We start from the raw sequence: 20,137 nt of genomic DNA, 5'->3' as shown, positions 1-20,137 counted from the left end.
GCCATGGCCACTCAGACAATGCTGCTGTGTCTCCTGTCACCAGGCTGACTGGGGACAGCCCAGTCCTGAGAACTGCCCACAGCACCAATGATTGCTATGAATAATTAATGTGCATTCCTCTAATCCTCTGTTGGAACAACGGCCTCGCTAACCAGGGCAATGCATCACAACTTCCAGACAAACTCTTGGCAGCAGCACACATGGGAGGGGGGTGTTTATAGATGTTTAATGGTGGTTTTCTTACAATCAAGGTGCTACAGTAGCACTTAGGAAAGGCATTTTTGGTGGTGGGAGAAGAGGGAGAAGAATAATGATACACTAAATACAGGAGGAAACACTATCAAACTTCATGCAATTATTAAAAGCCACTAAAAAATCAAATCTCATTAAATACCTTTTGCTATTTAAAATCCCATTTAAATGTGCCTGTGATAGAGCTGAGCTTTAGCTGCCTGTAATGACAATTGCATTGCTCCAAGGAACTTACACATGATGAGATATATTTTATACAGGTTTTTATTAACAGTCACCTGAAATCTTCAGCATCACTCACAGAGCTGCACAGCAAACACACTCAGCTATGATACTATTTGTACTGTCTGATGCAAGAAGGGCTTGAATAACATTTGTTTAGTCAAGGACAAACAGTCCTGGGGCCTGTAGGTGGATGTAGGGGAAGGCAAAGTTGGGTAACACTTCCGGCCTGCAAAGAAACAGGGTCCCTTCAGCTAAAGGATTGTTGGGGAGAAATGCAGGTAAAACCAAACTGTTCTGCAATCCAGGTCACATTCCAAGGGCTGCCTCGTGGGCCCAAACCACTTGACAAATAATCATCACAGAGTTAAGGAAATCAGTCCTGAGGTTCAAGCGGGGCTTTAACAAATACCTCTGGTTTCTCAAACAACCACAAGAGAAGGCAGTGATAAGGAAGGCCAGGGATGCTGTTCCAGAGGGTGGGTGTCAGTCCTCAAAGTCGATCCTGATGGGGCCTCCTGTCAGGAGGTGGTTTGCCACGTGAACAGGTTCCTCATCCTGCTGCTCGTCCCGCTGCCCGGCCGACCGGCGCACGCGTCTCCGGCAGCCCTGGGCGCAGCGCGAGGTCTCGTCCAGCGCCCCGCACACCAGGATGCGGCAGTGCAGGAACACCTCCTGAGGGGGGGACACAGCACACGGTCAGGGCACAGCCCTGGGGACCACTGGCACCGCTGCCTGTGTGCCACAGCATGCCCCTGGCACACGGTCCGTGTCCAGCCTCGCCGCCCCCAGCCACAGCGGCCGCTCCGTCTGTTTCCTTGTGTGCCCTCTACCAGAGAGCCTGGCTCAGGTCTCAGAGGCAACAGTGGGGAGACAAGGGATAGAAGGTGGGAAATGATCCTCCAGATGAAGGGATGAAAATGGCAGGAATCAGCTTGGAAGAGCTCACACAGACTGGTAGGAGCTGCGTGTCAAGAATGCATGAAGCCTCACAAGGATTGATGGAGATGGGCAAGAGAATTTCAAGTGAGCTGGGGAAACAAAGCCAGGAAACCAAGGGGAAAAGGAGGGTGATGAGGGGCTAAGTTGAGGGAAGAGAGAGAATGCAAAGAGCAAGGAGAGAGCTGCCTTTTCTCCTTGCACAGCACAGGCAGGGACAGGACTGCTGCCCCCTGCCCTGTAAATGACCAGGAGAGCAAGCAAGATCCCTGCAAGCAGCAGCCACAAAGACTTGCAGAGGTTTGAAGCAGAATCCATTGTGCAGGATGGGAGGATGCAGGCTGGAGGCAGCAGGGCTAATCAGAAAGCCAAGGAAAATTTCTGAATTTTAGAAGATCTCATCTGTTTTAACCCTACTGGGGCTCTCCAGTAGCTGGAGCAGCAGCTTTATCCCTTTTGCAGCAGGCAGCGTTGGCTGAGCATAACAATGACTGGAAGATCCAATTTCCTCCAACACAGAAAGGAAAGCTATTTGCATTAGGAAAAGGGCATTATCCTTCCACTGGCTTCCCACTACAGAGCTGCTGCCCCAGACAGACAGCCTGGTCTCACATTGAATTAAGCAGCATGGTGGCCTTCTGTCTGGAGTGCTGGCATCTGTACCCCCAAGAGCTAGAGAAGACACAAGGCTGAAGAGATCCCAAACTAAAAACTGTGTCGTTTTAAAGACAGGGCACTGTGAAATGTGCCTGGTGACTGAGAATACTTCTCTCACCCAGCAAACAAGGGGCCACCAAGACCACCATGGCAGCAACAATGATTTTAGCCTGCTGTGGATTGATGTTCCAAAACTGTCCTTCATATTTTAATTTTAGTTGTTTTGATCAATCTCTCCTGAAGTACCTTTGTCAGGCTCCTGTAAGGTGCAACTGCTGGAACAGGCACAGCAGCACCTGCCTTGGGCCAGCAGTTCCATACCCTTTTCCAACTTGGTGCTCAGGCTCCTCAGTCATATCAGAGCTGATGAGATACCTAAGAGTTGAGTTTTGAGCTTACCTTGTTGTCTTTGCCCACAAACTTGAACACAGGAACCTGGAAGTGCTTGGCAAGATGGTCCTTTGACGTGTACTGCTTCACGGAATCATCAGAAACACAGCTGAGGAGAGCAGAGGGATAGGCTTTAATGGCTTTCCCAGAAATGGAAAAAAGAAAGAGAAGAGACATTCCAGCCTACTTAACCAGAGAAAGAAAAGGAGGGATTGGTTCTCTCAGGCTCAGCTACCATTTCTGCTACTTCCTCTTTGGCCACAGGAGGAAAGTTGGGAGTGATGGGGGAAAAGAGCAGCATTGCTAATAGCATCTCCAGACAGGGAACAGCTCAGCAGCAGAGGGCTGGCAGGACGTGGCCCAGGCCCCTCAGAGAGGGACTGCCAGTGAGCTGCAGGCAAGCCTGTCCTCAATTCACCTCCCTGTGCAACAGCCTGCAGTGTTATACACTTCAGAATGTGCCATGCTCTCACTGTATACACATACATATGCACATAAATTATGCTTAAAATGAAGCAGCCTGCACCCACATTACTAAAATATGACAGATGATGAAAACAAAAATCCAGATTTACTTTGCTTAGTATAATTTACATTTTTCTTCCTGCTGGATTTGGTCAAACAGCTCAAATTCACTACACCAAAAATTTATAATTTCAGTTTTTCCATCACTAGCAATGCGTGATTGTAAAAGAGGTCACAGAACTGCAAGAAAATAAGCTGCTTTTATAACAAGCTACATTCCAGGTGCAGTGCATTTTTAAACCATTACAGCCTATTTAGAGTTTGACAGACAAAAAGTTATGGTGGCTCAATAATTACTGATAATTATTGCAAGGCCTTGGGCATCTTGAGAGGCCCTGATGCTGCTGTGGAATTGCATTGCAATGCAGCTCATCCTTTCTAGCAAGTTCATTCCAAAACTGTGGACTTTGAAAGGTATTTTTAAAAATCCAATAAAGCAGTGGTGGAAGAGACAAGAGATACTGGTGTAGCTCAAAGCCTTGCTCTTGCAGCAAGCTTCAGCTCCCATCTTTACACGAGAAATGTGCATGGCATTGTCAGCAATGCTGATATTTGACATGTAAAAGAGCAGTTCTGTCTTCATTGAAGGGAAGGCAGAACTGCTCTTTGGAATCTCTGTGTTGTCAAAATTCCTTTTTAAACAAGGCATCTGCTCGTAAGGAACGACAGCTAAAGACTTTTCATAGGTGAGTGGCCAAGCTCTAGGGCCATGAAATCAACTTACACAATTACATTCTCATTTGTGAGCACATAAACTGTGATGATTATTGGACCCTGCCACAGACTGACTCCTAAATCCCAGGCTCTCCAAAGGTTCTCCACACTGGAGGAAGGAAACCTACTGGTTTGGGGCTAGGGAGAGGGAAAGTGGAAGAACACCACAAAGGAGTCAGAGATACGTAGACAAAACCAGCACAGAAACCTCATGAGTCACAAGGGCAACTCCTTTCGCATTTGTGGGGCCAGACCACATCCCACTCTGCTAGGAAACCCCCAGAGACCCTGCTGCCCAGTTTGGAGAGGTGAGAAGAGACAGGTATGGAAGGAAAAGGGGTGGGCCTGGTCAGGATATGGGGAAAACGACCCTCTCCCTGTGCATAATGTGCCTAGGTTTGGGGAGCAGAGTGGCAGTGCCGTGGCAGCTGTGCTCTGACCCTCTTGTTCAGGGTTGGAAGGCTGAAAGGAAGGCTTGCACAATGAAATAGCCACCTCACAGACCAACAAACAGGGCAGCCTGAGGGCATAAGAAGATGGGCTTTGCAATGGAACTACCTTAACCAGCCAGCGCTCTGCTGAGCACAGCTCCTGACCTCAGCAGTGACATGAGCTGGCTCCAGATGCCCCAGGGAGCTCCAGCGTTATCAGCTGTGCCATCGGTCACTGCCTTGGCTCCACTTTATCTTCAGAGAGAGGGAATTAACGGGGAAGAGAGCAGCAGAGGGAATTTTCCCATTCCTCAGTCCAAGGTATATCCCCTCCAATATAAACAGTGTTTCCCTTTGGATTATGCAGTTAACTCTTGCAGGTCTGATCCTATATAAACTGAGACAAAAATCCCATCTTTAGGTTGCCATGGGCTTTTGGGGCTGGGTTTCCAGAAGGAAACTGAGTTATTACAGAAGTGTTTGGAGCAGGGACAACTTAGCAGTGCATTCATTTAATTTTGAATCACTGGGGCCTGCAGTGATGGCTGCAGAGTGGAGCACTTTTCCCTTCAGTGAAGTTTTAATGCCCTCTGCAGGTACCAAGGGACTGCTGGTGCCATAAATCCTCCAACCAATGCTGTGGTGAAATCAAGAGATGACATTTCCTGCCTTCTCCCTTCTCTATCCAGCTCAGGTTTTGGCTGCTGTTTTGAATCCCATCATTTTCACTCATGGGGAGAAATAAATGAATGTTTGAGGCCTTGACTCTGTGAAGGGTCCATGGGAACAGCCAAGCCAGGGAGTTGATAAAATCAATTTTTCCATTACAGATCTGCTCATAAAGCCCAGAAATGTTGGGCACAGAAGGACTGCAGCCTAGGAGAGAGGGAGAGCAGGCTAATGCTGAATCCTCTGTCAGAAGGAAATGAAAACAGTATTTTTGGGTACTTTACATTGCAGGACCCTTTTGCTACAAGACAGGCACACAGGACTTGCCAGCAGCAGCTGTAACAGTGGATGATTTAGTCTGGCAGCTGAGGACATGATTGTTGTCATCATTAAATGGTCTGGCAGGAACATACAGGATTTACACAAGCACAGTCTCTGGACTCTCAGGCTACAACTCTTGGGTATGTCTTAGATATTCCTTTGGCTGGATTTCCCTCCCTAGAGGACAGCAGACTGCCTCACGACAATTTCCTCAGACCTCTCTGGTTAAGCAGCTGGATGCAAACACTCCAGAGCAATGCTGTAGCATGGGACAGTCATTTCAGCACCCAAAGAAGTGTCTGAAAAGAGTGATCATCTCAGGAGCCACAGCTGAGCCCACAGCAAGGCTCCCCAAACCTCTGGTGCAAAAACCACTACAACAGTAAACCCACAGAACTGCACAAAATTATTTTTAGCATATCCTGGAACGATCACTAACCCCAAATACCTCAAAAAATGACAGCCAAACTGAAAGACCCTAAGTTTATTGCAGTGACAGGCATCAGGGAGAGCAAAGCAAGGGATTGTCCTGCAGCTCCTACCAGGACTAGCAATGGGCTCTTCTGGCTCATGCTGTAATGAGGCCATTATGAGAAAATTAAGAAACTTTCTCCAGTTGCTGCAGCAGCTGCCTGGCAGCAGCACATGGCCATGGGGGTTCTGCACATTGGCTTGGCACTCTGTGGCTGGCAGAGAGAGGGTATCAGGAATGAGAATCTTTTCTACAGGAGCCAACTCAATTATCCACAAGGCTAGTGACAGGGAAATACACCCTGTAAAGGCTGTACTCAGAGGAACCTCTCTCACTGCCTCCCACTGTTTCTCCCAATTACTTTTGATGAGAGAGGTAGTTTCAGCTTGATGGCTGCTGGTGATTGCTGTGACCAGGACAGACAGGCTGCTGTGGAGAGGAGGATAGTGTTTCCTGCATCACACAGACAACTCAGCCCCACTGCCAATTCCCTCTAAATTGCCAGCAAGAGAGGGAACAGTGAACTCACCCATCTTGAATCAGGTAGTATTTCAGGATCTCGTCAATTTTGGAGGTGGGGGTGGCAAAGCAGCTCTCCACCAGCGTCTCCAGCCCACTGACGTGCACCAGGGGCTCAATCCCAAAGTACAGGGAGTCCCTTAGCTTGAGGGTGGGAAGGTCACCCCTGTAGGGCTCATCAAAGTCCTTGTCCTTGAAGATCTCCAGGGTGAAGGGGAAGACGCCCTGGCTGCGGCTCATGATTTCCAGGGGAGAGTTCTTGAGGTTGGGCACGTAGCCCTCGGAGATGGTGTAGCGGCGCGGGAACTCGCAGGTCACCGGGATCAGCAGCTTGCTGGTGCGCACAATGATGTCCCCGTTGCTCCCCGGGGTCTGCTTGGGCAAGCCAGTCACCAGGTTGGTGGCAATGATTTTGTCATTGATTACCTGCAGCAAAGAAAGGGGAGATCACTGAGAAAGACCTCTCTGGGCTGATAGAGTAGCCAATGAAGGGCAGCTTGTGAATTGACAGCCCACAATCAGAGTGATGCTGCTCATCCTTACAGACCAACTAAGGACCTCGGTCTGCTGGCAGCTGCAATGCACCACACTTCTGCTACCCCTCTGCTAAGGTCAGCCATTGACCAGCTGCCAGTTTAACCTTTCAAACATTATCAGGAGGCAGAATCTGTCTTAGCAGACAGGACACTTGTTCCTTGCACCCTTGTGAAGCAGGAGGCGAGCAGAAAGCAGCACCCATGCTGTCAGACACTCAGTGCTGGAGGGGAGATGGAACAAGCTCTCTGACTGTGGAATGCCAGCCCAGATCCACTCTGGCAACTCTGAGGGTGCAGCTAAATCAGCTGCACCATCACGTACTTTGTTCCCCAAGCAAGCCACAGCCAAATCCCCAAATGCCAGAGACTGGGCAGCAGGTAATTCCATATATACATACATCTACAACGGTTCCACAGGACTTCAGGGAGAAATGGATGTTGACATGAGTGCCATTGGACACGCCTTTGCATGAAGTGTTGATGAGGGAAAGGTCCAGGCCTCCAACCAGGTCCTTTGGGATGTTCACCTCAATAGAGCTGGACTTGCACAGCACTGGAACTGCAAGAGAAGTCCCCAGAATAACAGTCTGCACTACGAACCTACCAGTGAGCTGGGAAGAGTTATACCAGTTGTAATTGGGGAAATAAAAGGGGAATCATAGATTATGATCCTACCACAGTAACCTGACCACCCACCTTGCATTCCCACCTACACAACACAAACCAGAGCTGCCACTGCCCCAAATTCTCCAGCCACAGCAATGCAGAAAGCAGAAAACAATGAAGACAATCACTGCACTTGCAGCAGAAACTTAGCTGGAGTTTCCACCTCAGCACAGATTTGGTTGCTATCTCCTGCACTGTGATGTCCTGGGAAGAGCCTTTGCCAGATATGGGTATCAAATTCACAACACCCCAGGCAAAGCCATTTTTTAAGACCCTTAATCAGATTTTACATCAAACCCAGAACATGGTGAAACAAGGCAGAGCAATTCAATATAGATAGTGAGCTAAAATGGAAGCACCTCAAAATGCCATAATAATATTTTTATAAGCAATAAACCCAGCTCTGACAAACAAACCCAATTAGCTCACTCATTTCACCTCCTTCCAACCTTTAAATTTTAATACAGGCCTCCGTGTGAATTTTTTAAATTAAAATTTCATTACATAAGAAGCAGGAGAAAACAGACCTTGGACAAAATAAAAAAGGAAAGAAGAGAGAATAATCTTCAATAAAAAAGTAGTTGCTGTACATGTATTCCTTAGGATTATTCAGTTCAGTTGGAGACAGGACAAACATACTGGTGGCATATATTCTGGTTTCAGCCAGAAAAACCAAATCTTTTGCAGGATTTACATTTATTATATTTTAAAACCCCACGACAAAACCTTTTTGCAAATATACCGGTTTCCCGAGATTTTCACCAAAATTAATTGCAGTCCCATCCTTGACATTCCTGTGACCTGCCTTCCCTTAATTTCAGTCATTAATTATATAATTTAAGATTCTGGATATTTGAAATAAGGCACACTTCTAAAACAGGCATTTCAACCCCCTTTAAAAATTTCCCTGTCCCAGCTCAGGTATTTCCAAAAGCCTCTGAGTACCTTCAGGGAGGATTTTTGATTAGAAGATGATCATTTCAAAGTGATATGCTAAAATGTATGCAGAGTGCCCAAAGCAATATGTTCCCATAATGACACTGCTGGGTTAGAACAGAAGCTTAAAGAACTAAAAATTACCTTAACCTTCCTTCCACTGGCAGCAGAAGGCAAGTGGGAATAACTGAGCATGTCAAATGGCACAGCTCAGGAGCAGACAAAGGGACTTGGAGAACACAGCACAATGCAGACAGAGAGGAACACCCTTTGGAGAACTGATTGGCTCCATCTGGATTTAAGGACTCGCTGTTCTAGCACTACCTTGATAAATAAGAAACTGTGCTGCTTTTATAAAGGTGACATTCAGGGCAAGAGATTTGGATCCCAACTGCAATTCTCTGAAGTTCAGGACTGATTTGGTTCAGGATCTCTCTGTTTCTACATGTCTTTGACTGGCACAAAGCGGGAGAAAGAAAAGATTCCATTTTCCCTGTGTTTTGGAGCTGCAGGAGCTGTGTGCCCTCCACCACCTGGACACAGAAACAAGGGAAGGAAACCTCTTAACTCAAGCCAGCTCGTGGCTATTTGGGTAAACACCCAGTGTGTGCCAGCCAAACATTTTAGTTCTTCACCTCATACTTCTCAGAGCACCTCTGAGAACTAGGAAAGCCTCCTCATTTCCACTTTAAGCTCTGTTTTGCACCAATGTCTCTGAGCACATTCCCCTGGGAGGAAGCTTCTATGGCAAGTCCAACACTCATTTCTCTGCCTGCTGTTGTTATTGGCACCATATTCCAGCCTCTGGCTCCTTCCTTGGCCTTTCGAAGTGCTGCTGCTTGGAGCAGAGGTTATCTCCCTGCACAGACTGCTCAGCAGAACAGGCTCTCTGGTGCTGGGGAGCCCTGACCCACTGCTACAAACATGAATCCTGCTTACCTGCACAAAAATTCGGGCAGGGGATGGGGGAGAAGAGCATTTCATCCCTACTCTTTAGGAATAGGATGGGCTGCAAAATTCCAGGATGATCTGCAAAATTCCAAGTATTTTCCTGGCTGGTATCTTTATGGAAAAATTGCAGCCTGTAGATTCTGATTTCTGTGGAAGATTATTAATGTTTGTTCTGAACGTGGAGACAGTGCAGAGGAGGGTGGAGAGGCTGCAGATCCAATTGCTTCAGGCTACTGTGCCTACCCTGCACTGTTAATTGAACCAATATAAACCTGATTAGGTGTCACAAAAAATTGTGTGGTACAGTTCCCTATCTGCTCAGAATTGCAGGCCACAGTATGGGGACATAAATTGATGAATGCAAAAGAACAGGCAATTTCACTTTATGAGATGCTGTATCCTGATCCCAGCCTGGCTCCCAGCAGTGCTGCTGCTCTCAGTAGCAGCCCCACCAGCAGCAGAAACCCTGGCTGGGAAATCCAGGACTTGCAGCCCTGCTGGGGCTGCCTCAGGGGCCCAGGACTGAAAACCATCACTCTGTTCTGGCCTGTATCCATCAACCAGACCTTCAATCAGTGAGTGTGATCACAGCTCTTGGAAACCCCCACCTCCACTGCTGGATCCCAAGTGGGCAATGCCCACCCTTGGGAGCCCTGCATTTCTAAAAAGTTTATAAAGCAGACAATCCATCAAGCAGAACCATTCCAACTTCCTCTCTGAGGCATACCTGCCCTTTTGGCCACCATGAAGCCCTGATCTGTCCCTCACACTGATGTCTGGGCACTCTGTGGCACATCACACTGCAGGAGGTTCTCTGAGCACACCAGGCAACACCAGACTGCTGGTAGCCTGGATGTATTTGCAAAAGAAATCTTTGCAAAAAACCAGGGAGCTTGTTTATTCCATGGGCATGCCATAGGCACAAGTGACTCAGCATGAAGGACTCCCTGGGGAAAGTTCAGATGGAACGTTCTCCAAGGATAACGCTGCCCTGGCCTCTACACAGCAGGAGCAACAGTCAATTTTTGGATGCTATCCTGGGCACTTTTCCAAGGGGCAGCAGGAGCACCTAATATCAAAGCTAGTGCCCTGCTTCAAGGCACAGGAATGCTTACTGGAATGGCACACTTGGAAAAAAACATGCCTTTCTCTTTAACTTCATTCTTGGAAAGGACTGGACAGCTTTAGCTGAGAGTCTGAAGTTTGAAGCATGGAAAATGACAGCTCTAACAGCATAAATTTGTCAGGGGTGTGCACAGAGCAGTATAATGGGAGATGTTTGTGGGAAATAGCAAAGGTAAGAAGATTTCCAGAAAGCTGTAAAAGCAGGCCTGAGAAACAGAAAGAACAGAGAACTAGCTGCAGCTGCAAAGGCTGAAAGTAGAGAAAGTTACAATGGTATAGCAAGCAAGGACATTAAACAATAGCTTGAGTTTTAGGCTTGGCTACCTTAAGACTGCAGGAAAACATGCTTAGCAAGGTAGTAGAAGGTTTTAAGCTTAATAATGAATGATTGTGTATTGTTAATAGAAAGAAGAAAAGTAAGCACTGTGTGAAGCAGGTATATATGTGCTTTTAGTAATTGGCTAGAACAATTGTCTGTGAGCTTTAGCTCTTATTAGCTATTGGCTAGGAAGTTTTAAAAATGTTCTGTAACAAAGAAATCTTTGGCTGCTGCTGGCTGTACATGAGCTTTTGCCATCTTTCTATTGTCTCAACCATGTAATAAGGGTGATGCTGCAATAAAAGCTCAAGGACTGTACCCCAGCAGTCCTGTCCTGTTTGTGAAAACAAACTCCAAACACAATGTTAAGCAGTATTTGTCATAAGGGAACACTGCCCTACAATTAATGTGATGCAAGGTGTACTCAAGCTGGGCCCTGTGGCTGTTCTGCTTGGAGAGAAGAGCAACATCTTCAGGCTCTCACCTTTGAATGGTCTGTCATTAGTAACAAAGCTCCATTAACCCACCTGGGAAGGACAGACTAAGAGAAGACAGAAAAACCAAGAAGAAAAGTTCCTTCAGACATTCTCTCGGGGGACAGAGGCTGCCAGGGAGATTTTGTTGACCTACCCTGGCAAGTGTGGTTGTCTTCTGCCAGAACAAGTCCCCTGGGGCATTCACACTGGTAGGTGCCTTCCACTTCAATGCAGGTATGGCTGCAGCCTCCGTTGTTATTGTGACAGCCTTCAATTTCTGGGAAAGAAAGGAAAATCAGCACATCCTGCAGCCCCCACAGACTCCTGGCCAACCAACAGTCTGAACCATACAGCTCAAAGGCAACAGTTTGTTTCCCAGAAAATGAGGTGGAGACTCCTTTTTTAATTGTACTTTTACAATTAAAGGCAACAGTTTGTTTCCCAGAAAATGAGGTGTAAACCCCTTTTTTAATTGTACTTTAGCATCATGATTTTTTTCTTTCAAATAACCTTAATGCTTGATTGTTTTAACCCTTTGGGATGAATATGCTAAATGAGTACTACTCTTCTCAGTAAAATAACAGAACATGAGATAAGCAAATCATAAACATAAAATATTTCTCCCCGAGCCTGCCAGTAGAAATCTGTGTGGTTTTCACTGAAATGTAAAGAATGGAAATCCCACACTCAGTCCTATATAATGCATGGAAAATAACAGCCCAAACTCCATTTGAGTCAAAGCAATGGGTAAAGCATCATAATATAAATTTTGAGATAAATTAAACTCTACTGAGCCTCACCAGCTCATGTAATCAAGCTGCATCTCCTGCATTGTTCTTTTTAGCAACAAGCTGTGAGGTGGCTCACACCTCACATCCCATTCTCTACCAGCTCACAAAACTGAGGATACATCTTCAGAAATAAAACTCACTAACAAGATTGTAAAAATCCCCAGCAGCAGTGTTAAACTTGAGAAAGGCACCATCCTTCGTACAGAAGGGAAATTAAATGATATATCAAAGGCCCTAAAAGCCAACTTGGGGAATGGCAGAAACAAATGAGTTTCCAAACAGACTATTCCAGCCCTGGCAGAAGAGTGCAGCACTTGGGAATAAAAATTGCACAGCTCATTTTGTGATGCCCCAGCAGCTCAGAGCTGGATGTGGCAGGGACAGAGCCCACCGACCATTTTTGGCCCCACACACACCTTGACAAGTAAGTTAAGGAGCACTATGCACAGCAGCATTTCCCAGGAAGGTGTCACTGCCTGGATGAGTGATGTACCAGCAGAGCTCAGAGAGCAGATTTAGCTCTTTTGGGTAGCTGAAAAGTGAGGCACATCTGTAGTTGTTTTCCTTGTCTGAGGCCCCACAGTGTCTGTGAACAGCACACAGCAGCTTTGCTGTGAGGAGGCACACTGCTTTTCCACAGCTCACCACAGAAACCATCAGGCACACATCAATTTCTGCTGGGTTTGCCTATTTCTGCTCAGGGATGTTTGTACATTGTTAGTGACAACACATCAGGCCCAAAATTTGGTCTTTAAGCCACCAGTCTAAATTTATCAAGGGTTTTCAACCTGGCTGTGCCACCACTGTGAAGGAACTGCAGCAAAGAGCACGGAGCAGCAGAACCCACAGACACCAAAGATCAAAATGCTGCCCTAATCCCAAATTTAACTTCTGTCTGAAGATCGGCATCCCCTCTCCTCAATCTCTATCGTGGGAGGCTAAAGTGATCCTCGTGCTCTAGTCTAATGTCATGGCATTGCCCCATACCTAATGTGAGCTGCCAAACCCAGTGCTGCTAAATCTGCCCCCACAAAACTCTATCCCACAAATCTCCAGAGCCAAATCCCAACAACTCCAGCAACAAGTTCTGCCTGGAACACCAATCTTCCAGATCCACTGCTGCCTTTCCCCCATGGAGATAAACACAAGCAAATGTTAACAGAAATGGACAAGGCAGCAAGAACAACAAGGAGATTTCTCTCTGCTTGCTTAGACGGATATTTTAGTGTCAACCTCTCTGGCAAGCACAGAGGTGATATCAGTGACATTTAATCCCAGGTGCAAGGAGCCAAGAGAGAGCCAGTGCTGCAAGGGAATGATTTACAGAGTTTCCAGCAGCCTGTGGGAGCTGAAGCCTCACCTTCACAGGTTTTGCCATCACTGCCCAGCGTGCGGCCGACCCCGCACTCGCAGCGGAAGGAATTCTTCAGGTTAACGCAGAACTCGCTGCAGCCCCCGTTGTTCTGCTCACACTCATTTTCATCTGAAAAAAAAAAAACAGCTCTGGAATGGAATGAATAATCTCACTACAAGTAGTAACACTGACAGTGGCTTTTGAATATCTTGGTAAAGCTCTGAAAACTGCTCCTAACTCTTTTTTAAAAGCTAAAGTGGCTTCTGTGTCTGTCTGCCCTTCTTTTTTTTTCTTTGTTCTCTGAGATTCTAATCCCTCAACCTGATTTAATCTCTGTGTGCAAAAAGCAAATCAAACAGAGAGAAAGGGACAGACATTGCTCTTGCTGAGCCACAAAATGAAGGATTTCTCTTAGGCAGGCCAGGATGCTGAGGTTATCAATTCAGGTTCACATGGGGTTTCATCAAAACAGCTTAGAAGCTGGCATTTATTAGGTGTCAGAAGCTTAAAACCAAGAAAAAAGAAAAGTACCATTTTAACAGGCAGGTCAGAGATGAGCTCTCTCAGGTACCTGTGGTCCCACACATGCACAGAACCCACAGCTGGCAGCTGCTGGTGGTGTCTCCTTCCACAAGCAATGTGAACTGAGTATTTTTAGCCAAAGGCTTGGCTGGTGCCTTGCTTTGGGAGGCAGGAAGCATGTCCAGGAGACTCCCACAAACTGCTTTTCACACATGTGACAGGCTCCACACTTTCCCTTCTAAAAATAAATCTAAAGCTGCTTAAAAACAGAAGGTGAAGAGGGAAAGGGCTACTGGCAAAGGCATGGAGATGTTGTTACAAGGGCCTAGAGATTGTCTTGGTCAAGGGCTGGGCCCAGAAATTCCCCTGACTGATCCTTCCAAGTTCTACAGCACACACAGTTCTCTGTCCCTGCTCTTCCCCAGTGGTGACAAGCAGCACTTCTGGGACAACTTCTAGTTGTCTTGAGACTGGATTGGGACAGGGCTGAGCTGCTTTTAACCATGGCTTAGTAGAACATGGATCCAGGCCTTGAAGAAGTCAAAGGCAATGCACCGAGTTGGTGGATGCCTGACAGGAAGTCTAAGACCTTATTTAACCCCTAAATGAAAATGCAACTCAGGATCAGCTGCTCTGCTCTGGGATTTAAAGCATCTAATGTACTGAGGAGAAGCACAGAGCTGCTCAGCCTTCACAGAATGGTCTGGGTTGGAAGGGACCTTAAAGCTCATCTTGTTCCATCCCCTGCCACTATCCCACATTGCTCCCAGCCCTGTCCAGCCTGGCCTTGGACAATTGCAGGGATGGGGCAGCCACAGCTGCTCTGCTGCATCACTGCAGCAGCTTCAGTCCCCCTCTTAGGGGGAGCTGGGAAAGGAAGCACATTCTCTGTTTAGGAAAGACAAACAGGGATTTATTTGGTTTCTCCATAAGCAGGGCACAGTTGCTCTCAGAGATGTGATTGCACAATTACTCAGCACAACAGAAAGTTATTGGAAAGACCATGGAGCCACACAAGAGAGGCTCCAGGCAGGTGAAGCAGTGTGAGCATTCCAGCTGAGGTGCTGTGCCACCTGGGAATCTCGAGGAGACGCAGCAGGGCAGAAATCCTGCTCGTGGGGGGATGAAAGCAGCTGCAGCACACACAGACAGGCTCAGGACTCCTGTGTGCCTCTCTGCTGTAGGAAATCCTTTCCCCTGAGCCTGCTACACATTCACTGAGTGCTAGTGCTTGTCAAGGGCACTTCTGTGACTGGAAGGCTTGCACAGAAGCAGCCAATAAATGCTTTTAATTATCTGAGAGAGCTCAGTCAGCCACTTGGCTGCAGACAAGTGGAGCTGCTTAAGCAAAAGCCTTCCCCAGAATCACTGGGAGCAAGTGTAACTCTGCAGCAGGACCAGGCTGCTCCTTCCACACACTGGAATGGCTGTGGGGCCTGCCCTGATGCTCACAGACATGAGGTGTGTGAAGAAAGAAACCACCCATGGCTGCTTTGTCAGGTGCAGCCCCTATGGAGCAGATTGACCTGCCACACAGCCTCCTGGACCAACTCTGCTTTCAGCTTCACCACCAAATCAAGTGACAGAAGAGATTCCTCCTCCCCCAAACACCCTTTCCTCCCTCCTCTCCCTATCCATCCGTGTGGCTCTGCAGCTCCCCAAGAGCCACCTGTTTCCAGCCCCATGATTTGTCTATAATTTTCCTGACCTCTCAGTCCAGGTACTCTCTCCCAGCACCACACACACAACCACAGAGCTCTCCTCAGAGAGGATTCCCCCACAAATCTCCAAAGCCCACATTCCTCACTCTGCTCTCACCTCCCCCCTGGCCATGCTGGTCTCTGCCACCAAGTGCCAGATCCCTAAATAGCCTGTTGTCACGCTACCTAAAACCATTGCAGCTGTGGTGGGACTTATTTTAGGTCTCCTCAAGCCCCAGGCCCCGGACAATGTCCCAAAAGGGCAGGAAGTATGATGGAGTTTAGTGTGCAGCCCTACAGCAGCCAGAAATTTTCTTTTTGAAGGAGAGATATTCAACAGACTGTGTGAGAGGAAATCTCTAATGCCAGACTGCACAGCACTTCCTGAGTACCACAGTGACACCACAGAATCCTGCACCATGATCTTGCAAAGAGACTCTGCTACTGCCTTCAGCAGCTGAGCCATGCAGAAAGCAAGTCCAGCCTCACAGTCATGGAGCTCCAGGGGCACCAGAATGGATGCAGTCATGGGATGTCATATCTTGGAACCATTTACAGAATCATAGTCCTGGTTCTAGGCAGCAAAGGGGAAAAGTCCTCTCAGGATATGTCATTTTTTATAGTGCTTTGTAAGGCAAGGGACTGAGATGTGAGCAATGAACCAAAGGGAAGAAAAGCATCAGCAAGTGGCACAGCTTATTTCCACCCTTACCAAGGCATGTCTGGCCATCAGGTCCGAGTGTCGTACCCGGGGAACACGTGCAGTCACCGGTGTCCAGGCAGGAGTCCTGGCAATCCACCACATCACAGATGTCATAAAAATCTAGGGCACGACAAGAACAAGGTCAGCACAAAGCCCTGAGCATGCAAGGAAAGCACAGGATTTGTCCCTTCAGCTTCCCACCCCGTGTGCAGCCCCTCAGTTACAGACCTGGCCCACATTGGGAAAGCTGACCTGCTGAAGCTGCTGAGAAACAATCGAATTTAATTACTGCGAGGCAGAGATGCAAATTTTGACTTTGGTAGCGTGCCAAGACAAGCCACAGGGCCCACAGGGAGTATTAAACCACTGAGGCCAGGTCAGCTATGAAAAATCCTGCTAGGGGAACAAAGCAGGTACAATGGCTGGAATGTGACAGTGTTGCAGTATGATGTAATAGCCTATCTCAGTATCCCAGTTCTTTCCCCAGATGTGCCAATCACCTCTCCTTTCCCCTCCCTTGCCCCCTTGCTGAGTGCTGTCCCTCAATCTTGGCATTCCATAAAGGGCATCATGTGATTGGCAAAGTTCAAAAGATGCCACTCAGCCCTGGGGACATTGGGCCATCCAGGTGTCATTTGTCCCCTGAGACTTCGCCCCCCACCCTTACCTGGTTGGTGGGATCCCTACCCCTTCCCTCCCCCTCTCCCTGTGGTTAAAAGACACAGCAGCCTTGGGGTTCGTGGTTCTGTTGGAGCTGTTGCTGGATTCAGAGGCCTGTGAGCCAGGAATAAAGCTCTGGATCCAAGCCCTCCATCAGAACCGACTCCTTTCCTTCACCTTGCCTTGAAGCCTCTCGGCCAGAGGTAAACCTGAGCTCCTGCTTGCCTGGACTTGTCCCAAGCGCCCAGCTGCAGCATCCAGCTAGCCAAAGGTGTCTCTGAGGTGAAACCACCACAGCTGCCACCTTTGGTCAAGCAGCAAGGGCCAGATGAGCCCAGGCATGTTCCATCTGGCTATATTGGTATTAAATTCCAATATGACAGGCCACCACCTGGAGAAGCCAAGGGGGGCTCAGGGAGGACCAAGGGGGGCTCAGGGCAGTGACTTACGCCCGCAGTAGGCGTGGAAGCAGACGCTGGGCTTGCTGAGGTGGTACACGAAGTACCCCCCCGGGCAGGCCTTGACCTCGATGCTGGCATTCCAGAGGCAGCAGTTGCCGCTAAAGCTGGCGCAGGCCTGGCGCCTCACCACGCCGTCGGCCGGGCGCGGGTGGCTGCCGTTCATCCAGAGGGGGGCGTGGGTGCCGCAGTGGTTCTCGGGGATGCAGAAGGTGGGCATGGCGTCGCCCGCCATGCCCGTGAAGCGGTACCACTCGCCGTCGATGCCGCTGTCGCACGTGGGCTGCTGAGAGGCGTTGATGCGGTGCTCCGTGTTCCTCCAGGGCTCGTTCAGGCTGATGTAGGCGGAGCAGGGGTCCAGGGCTGGGACACACACACAGATAGATATCAACACGGCTGGTAGGTATCAAACTGAGGTGTTCATGGATTGTTCTGGTCTCTCTGAGTGCCATCGAGGGAACCCCAGCCAGCCCCGAGATGGTGAACATCAGGAGGGGGGCACTCTCCCATGGCCTGAGGGTACAGAAGGCAGCCAGGGTGATCCCTGGGGGTACAGAGGGCAGCCAGGCTGATCACCTGCAGCAGAGGAGATGCTGGAACAATGGCAGAAGATGAAAGGGCCGACTCTTAGCAGGGGTTAATCCAAGGTTTATTTCAGGGGCTCTGAGGAGCACCTACACCTACACCTCTCCTGCTGAGAGCCCTGGGAGAGGTGCCAAGGTTACATCAAAAGGGAGGGGGAAATCAAAAGTTGATAACATTTTACTGACCAATAAGTGACCCTAAGGGATGGGTACTGGGGCATAGACATTTAGGACAGTGTGCAGGGCATGCTTGGGGGGCTGACCCCTGGCCTCTGGCTAATCACTCGACATCCTGGAACGAAGCTTCTAGATGGAGGGGATGGGATGCTGAGTGATTGACAGAGAGCCAGGGTGGGGATCTGGGGATGATCTCAGCAAAGGAAAGGGATTACACAGGTAAAGGGAAGGGGTACAATCTGGGATAAACCATTTGGGAAAAATACTGGGATACAAAACAAAACTATTACACAGTATTACAAGGTATGAAAACACATTACAACAATGGATAATGACAAAAGTGGTTTTTTTTCCTCCATCCCTGACTTAACAGAACCATTGTGATCTCTTCTCAGCCCTGGGGAGAAAAGGTGATACCAGCACCATTGCCTTGTGGAAAATCCTGACAGCTTGCCTTAAAGGTCTTGGAGGAACAAATAAATTAACAGAGCTCTTAAAACATTCTGCAACAGTCTGACTTGCTGTTTAGCTGACAGGGAAAAAACAAGATACAAGCAAATCTGAGGTCCAGGTAATGATTTTGCCATAGGAAATACACCCTGGGATCTGGCCTAGGACAAAAACTCTCTGGTCAAGACTAACTGAGCACCTGCAAGCCCCTCCTGAAGTCACTGGTAACTCTCCCAGCTGCCTTGGAACAAAGGACTATATCTCAAATAGGTTATGCAGCCTCTTTTAAAACCCACCCACAGCCAGTGTCAGACCTCACAGCTGAGCTGCCAAACCTTTTTAATCATTATCTTACAATCTAGAGGGTGTGAAGGTCTGAGTTGGGACCTTCTGGGGAGCAACACGTTAAACCCTCTACACAGCTGTTCCTTGCAAGCCCACAAACCCTCCTGTTTGCACAGCAGATCAGCTGCTTGTGAGTGAAGTGAAGTGAGTGTTTGTGGGGGCAAGACATGAACACATGGACTTCCTGGCAGTGCTCAAGGAGTGTGTCCCTTTCCAGAGCCCTTTCTGAACCTTCTGCAAATAATTAAAATATGAGAGGACCATAGGGAGAACATAAATGAAGAATTTAAGTGTTCATTAAATTTTCAATCTCTTCCTAATTAACCCTCATTTGGCAGCTTCCTCACTGGAAGTCCAGAGGTTCCATTCTGCCTTACATTTAATACCTGATTAAGCACAACTTATCCATGACAAGCAATTCCCCATTAAGCAAAAGGAATGCTAATACCGCCCCGAGTAAGGAAAATTGATTACCATTTCCTAAAATTAGGCTAATAAAACCAATCACTCTGACAAAATGCATCTTGGACTGCAACAGCCTCAACCTTCCACAGCACATTTCTTTTGAAGTTCTAAAGCTGTGCTGTTTTGACAATATTGTGATGGAGTTTGAGTGAGGGAGGAATACTGTGCTCTCTTAGAAACACAAATGATCCTGGTTCGTTATTTTGATTTGTTTCACTGACTTTAAAGTGGGAGCTACAAGTGCTTCAGACAATAGACTTCAAGTCACTCTTATTTAGCTGTGTCCTCTGTAAATATCTGTCCCACAGATGTGCTACCTTGTAAAAACATCTCACAAATATAACATCTCTCATGCCTTCCTCAGCCACAGATATATTTTGCTCAGTCTCAAATCCAGCATAAAAGGCAGGAGCAGCTGCCAGAGTCGGGAGTGCTGCAGAGCTGGCACAGGGAGCGTGGATCTGGGTTATGGAGGAATCTCCAGTGCCACAATTCAAAGACAAGCAGAGGAGCTGATTCACTGCCACCACAACCAGCCTGGTTCTCCTGAGCAGCAGAGAGGGGACTGCAGCAGGGAATCTCTGATGGGATTCACCAGGCATTCCCTCCTGAGCTCTCCTTTTCACCTCTGCTTGCCTGCCCTTACCCACAGCCAGCAGCAGCAGTGCTGTGAATCCCATCCTCCAAAAGCTGGTTTGACTTCTCCCACAAGGAAAAGGTAGAGCAGAGCTTCCTCTGGGCTTCCCTCAGTTTCCACAAGAGGACTTGGTGTGGCCTCAGGGTGAGTCACTGAGATGAGAAGGTTTTG

The 20,137-nt window shown here is 48.0% G+C and overlaps 1 protein-coding gene across 1 annotated transcript in view; it reads right to left on the bottom strand.

The window, feature by feature from the left end:
* Nucleotides 1–213: 213 nt before the first annotated feature.
* OIT3 (oncoprotein induced transcript 3) overlaps nucleotides 214–20,137 on the bottom strand; it is a 28,020-nt gene continuing 8,096 nt past the window's right edge. Inside the window, exons 2-9 of the mRNA XM_031064472.1 lie at nucleotides 17,300–17,671; nucleotides 16,200–16,310; nucleotides 13,272–13,394; nucleotides 11,275–11,397; nucleotides 7,046–7,206; nucleotides 6,122–6,537; nucleotides 2,470–2,569; nucleotides 214–1,149 (exon numbers count right to left, since the gene is read on the bottom strand). Of these exons, the coding sequence (XP_030920332.1) occupies nucleotides 961–1,149; nucleotides 2,470–2,569; nucleotides 6,122–6,537; nucleotides 7,046–7,206; nucleotides 11,275–11,397; nucleotides 13,272–13,394; nucleotides 16,200–16,310; nucleotides 17,300–17,671 (1,595 nt within the window). The 3' untranslated portion in view covers nucleotides 214–960. The remainder of the gene's footprint in view (nucleotides 1,150–2,469; nucleotides 2,570–6,121; nucleotides 6,538–7,045; nucleotides 7,207–11,274; nucleotides 11,398–13,271; nucleotides 13,395–16,199; nucleotides 16,311–17,299; nucleotides 17,672–20,137) is intronic.

Source organism: Geospiza fortis, unplaced genomic scaffold (genome assembly GCF_000277835.1).
Source record: "Geospiza fortis unplaced genomic scaffold, GeoFor_1.0 scaffold48, whole genome shotgun sequence".
In the NCBI taxonomy this organism is placed as follows: domain Eukaryota; kingdom Metazoa; phylum Chordata; class Aves; order Passeriformes; family Thraupidae; genus Geospiza; species Geospiza fortis.
Note: the sequence above shows the minus strand (reverse complement) of the source record. Positions and strands in the feature narration are given on the sequence as shown.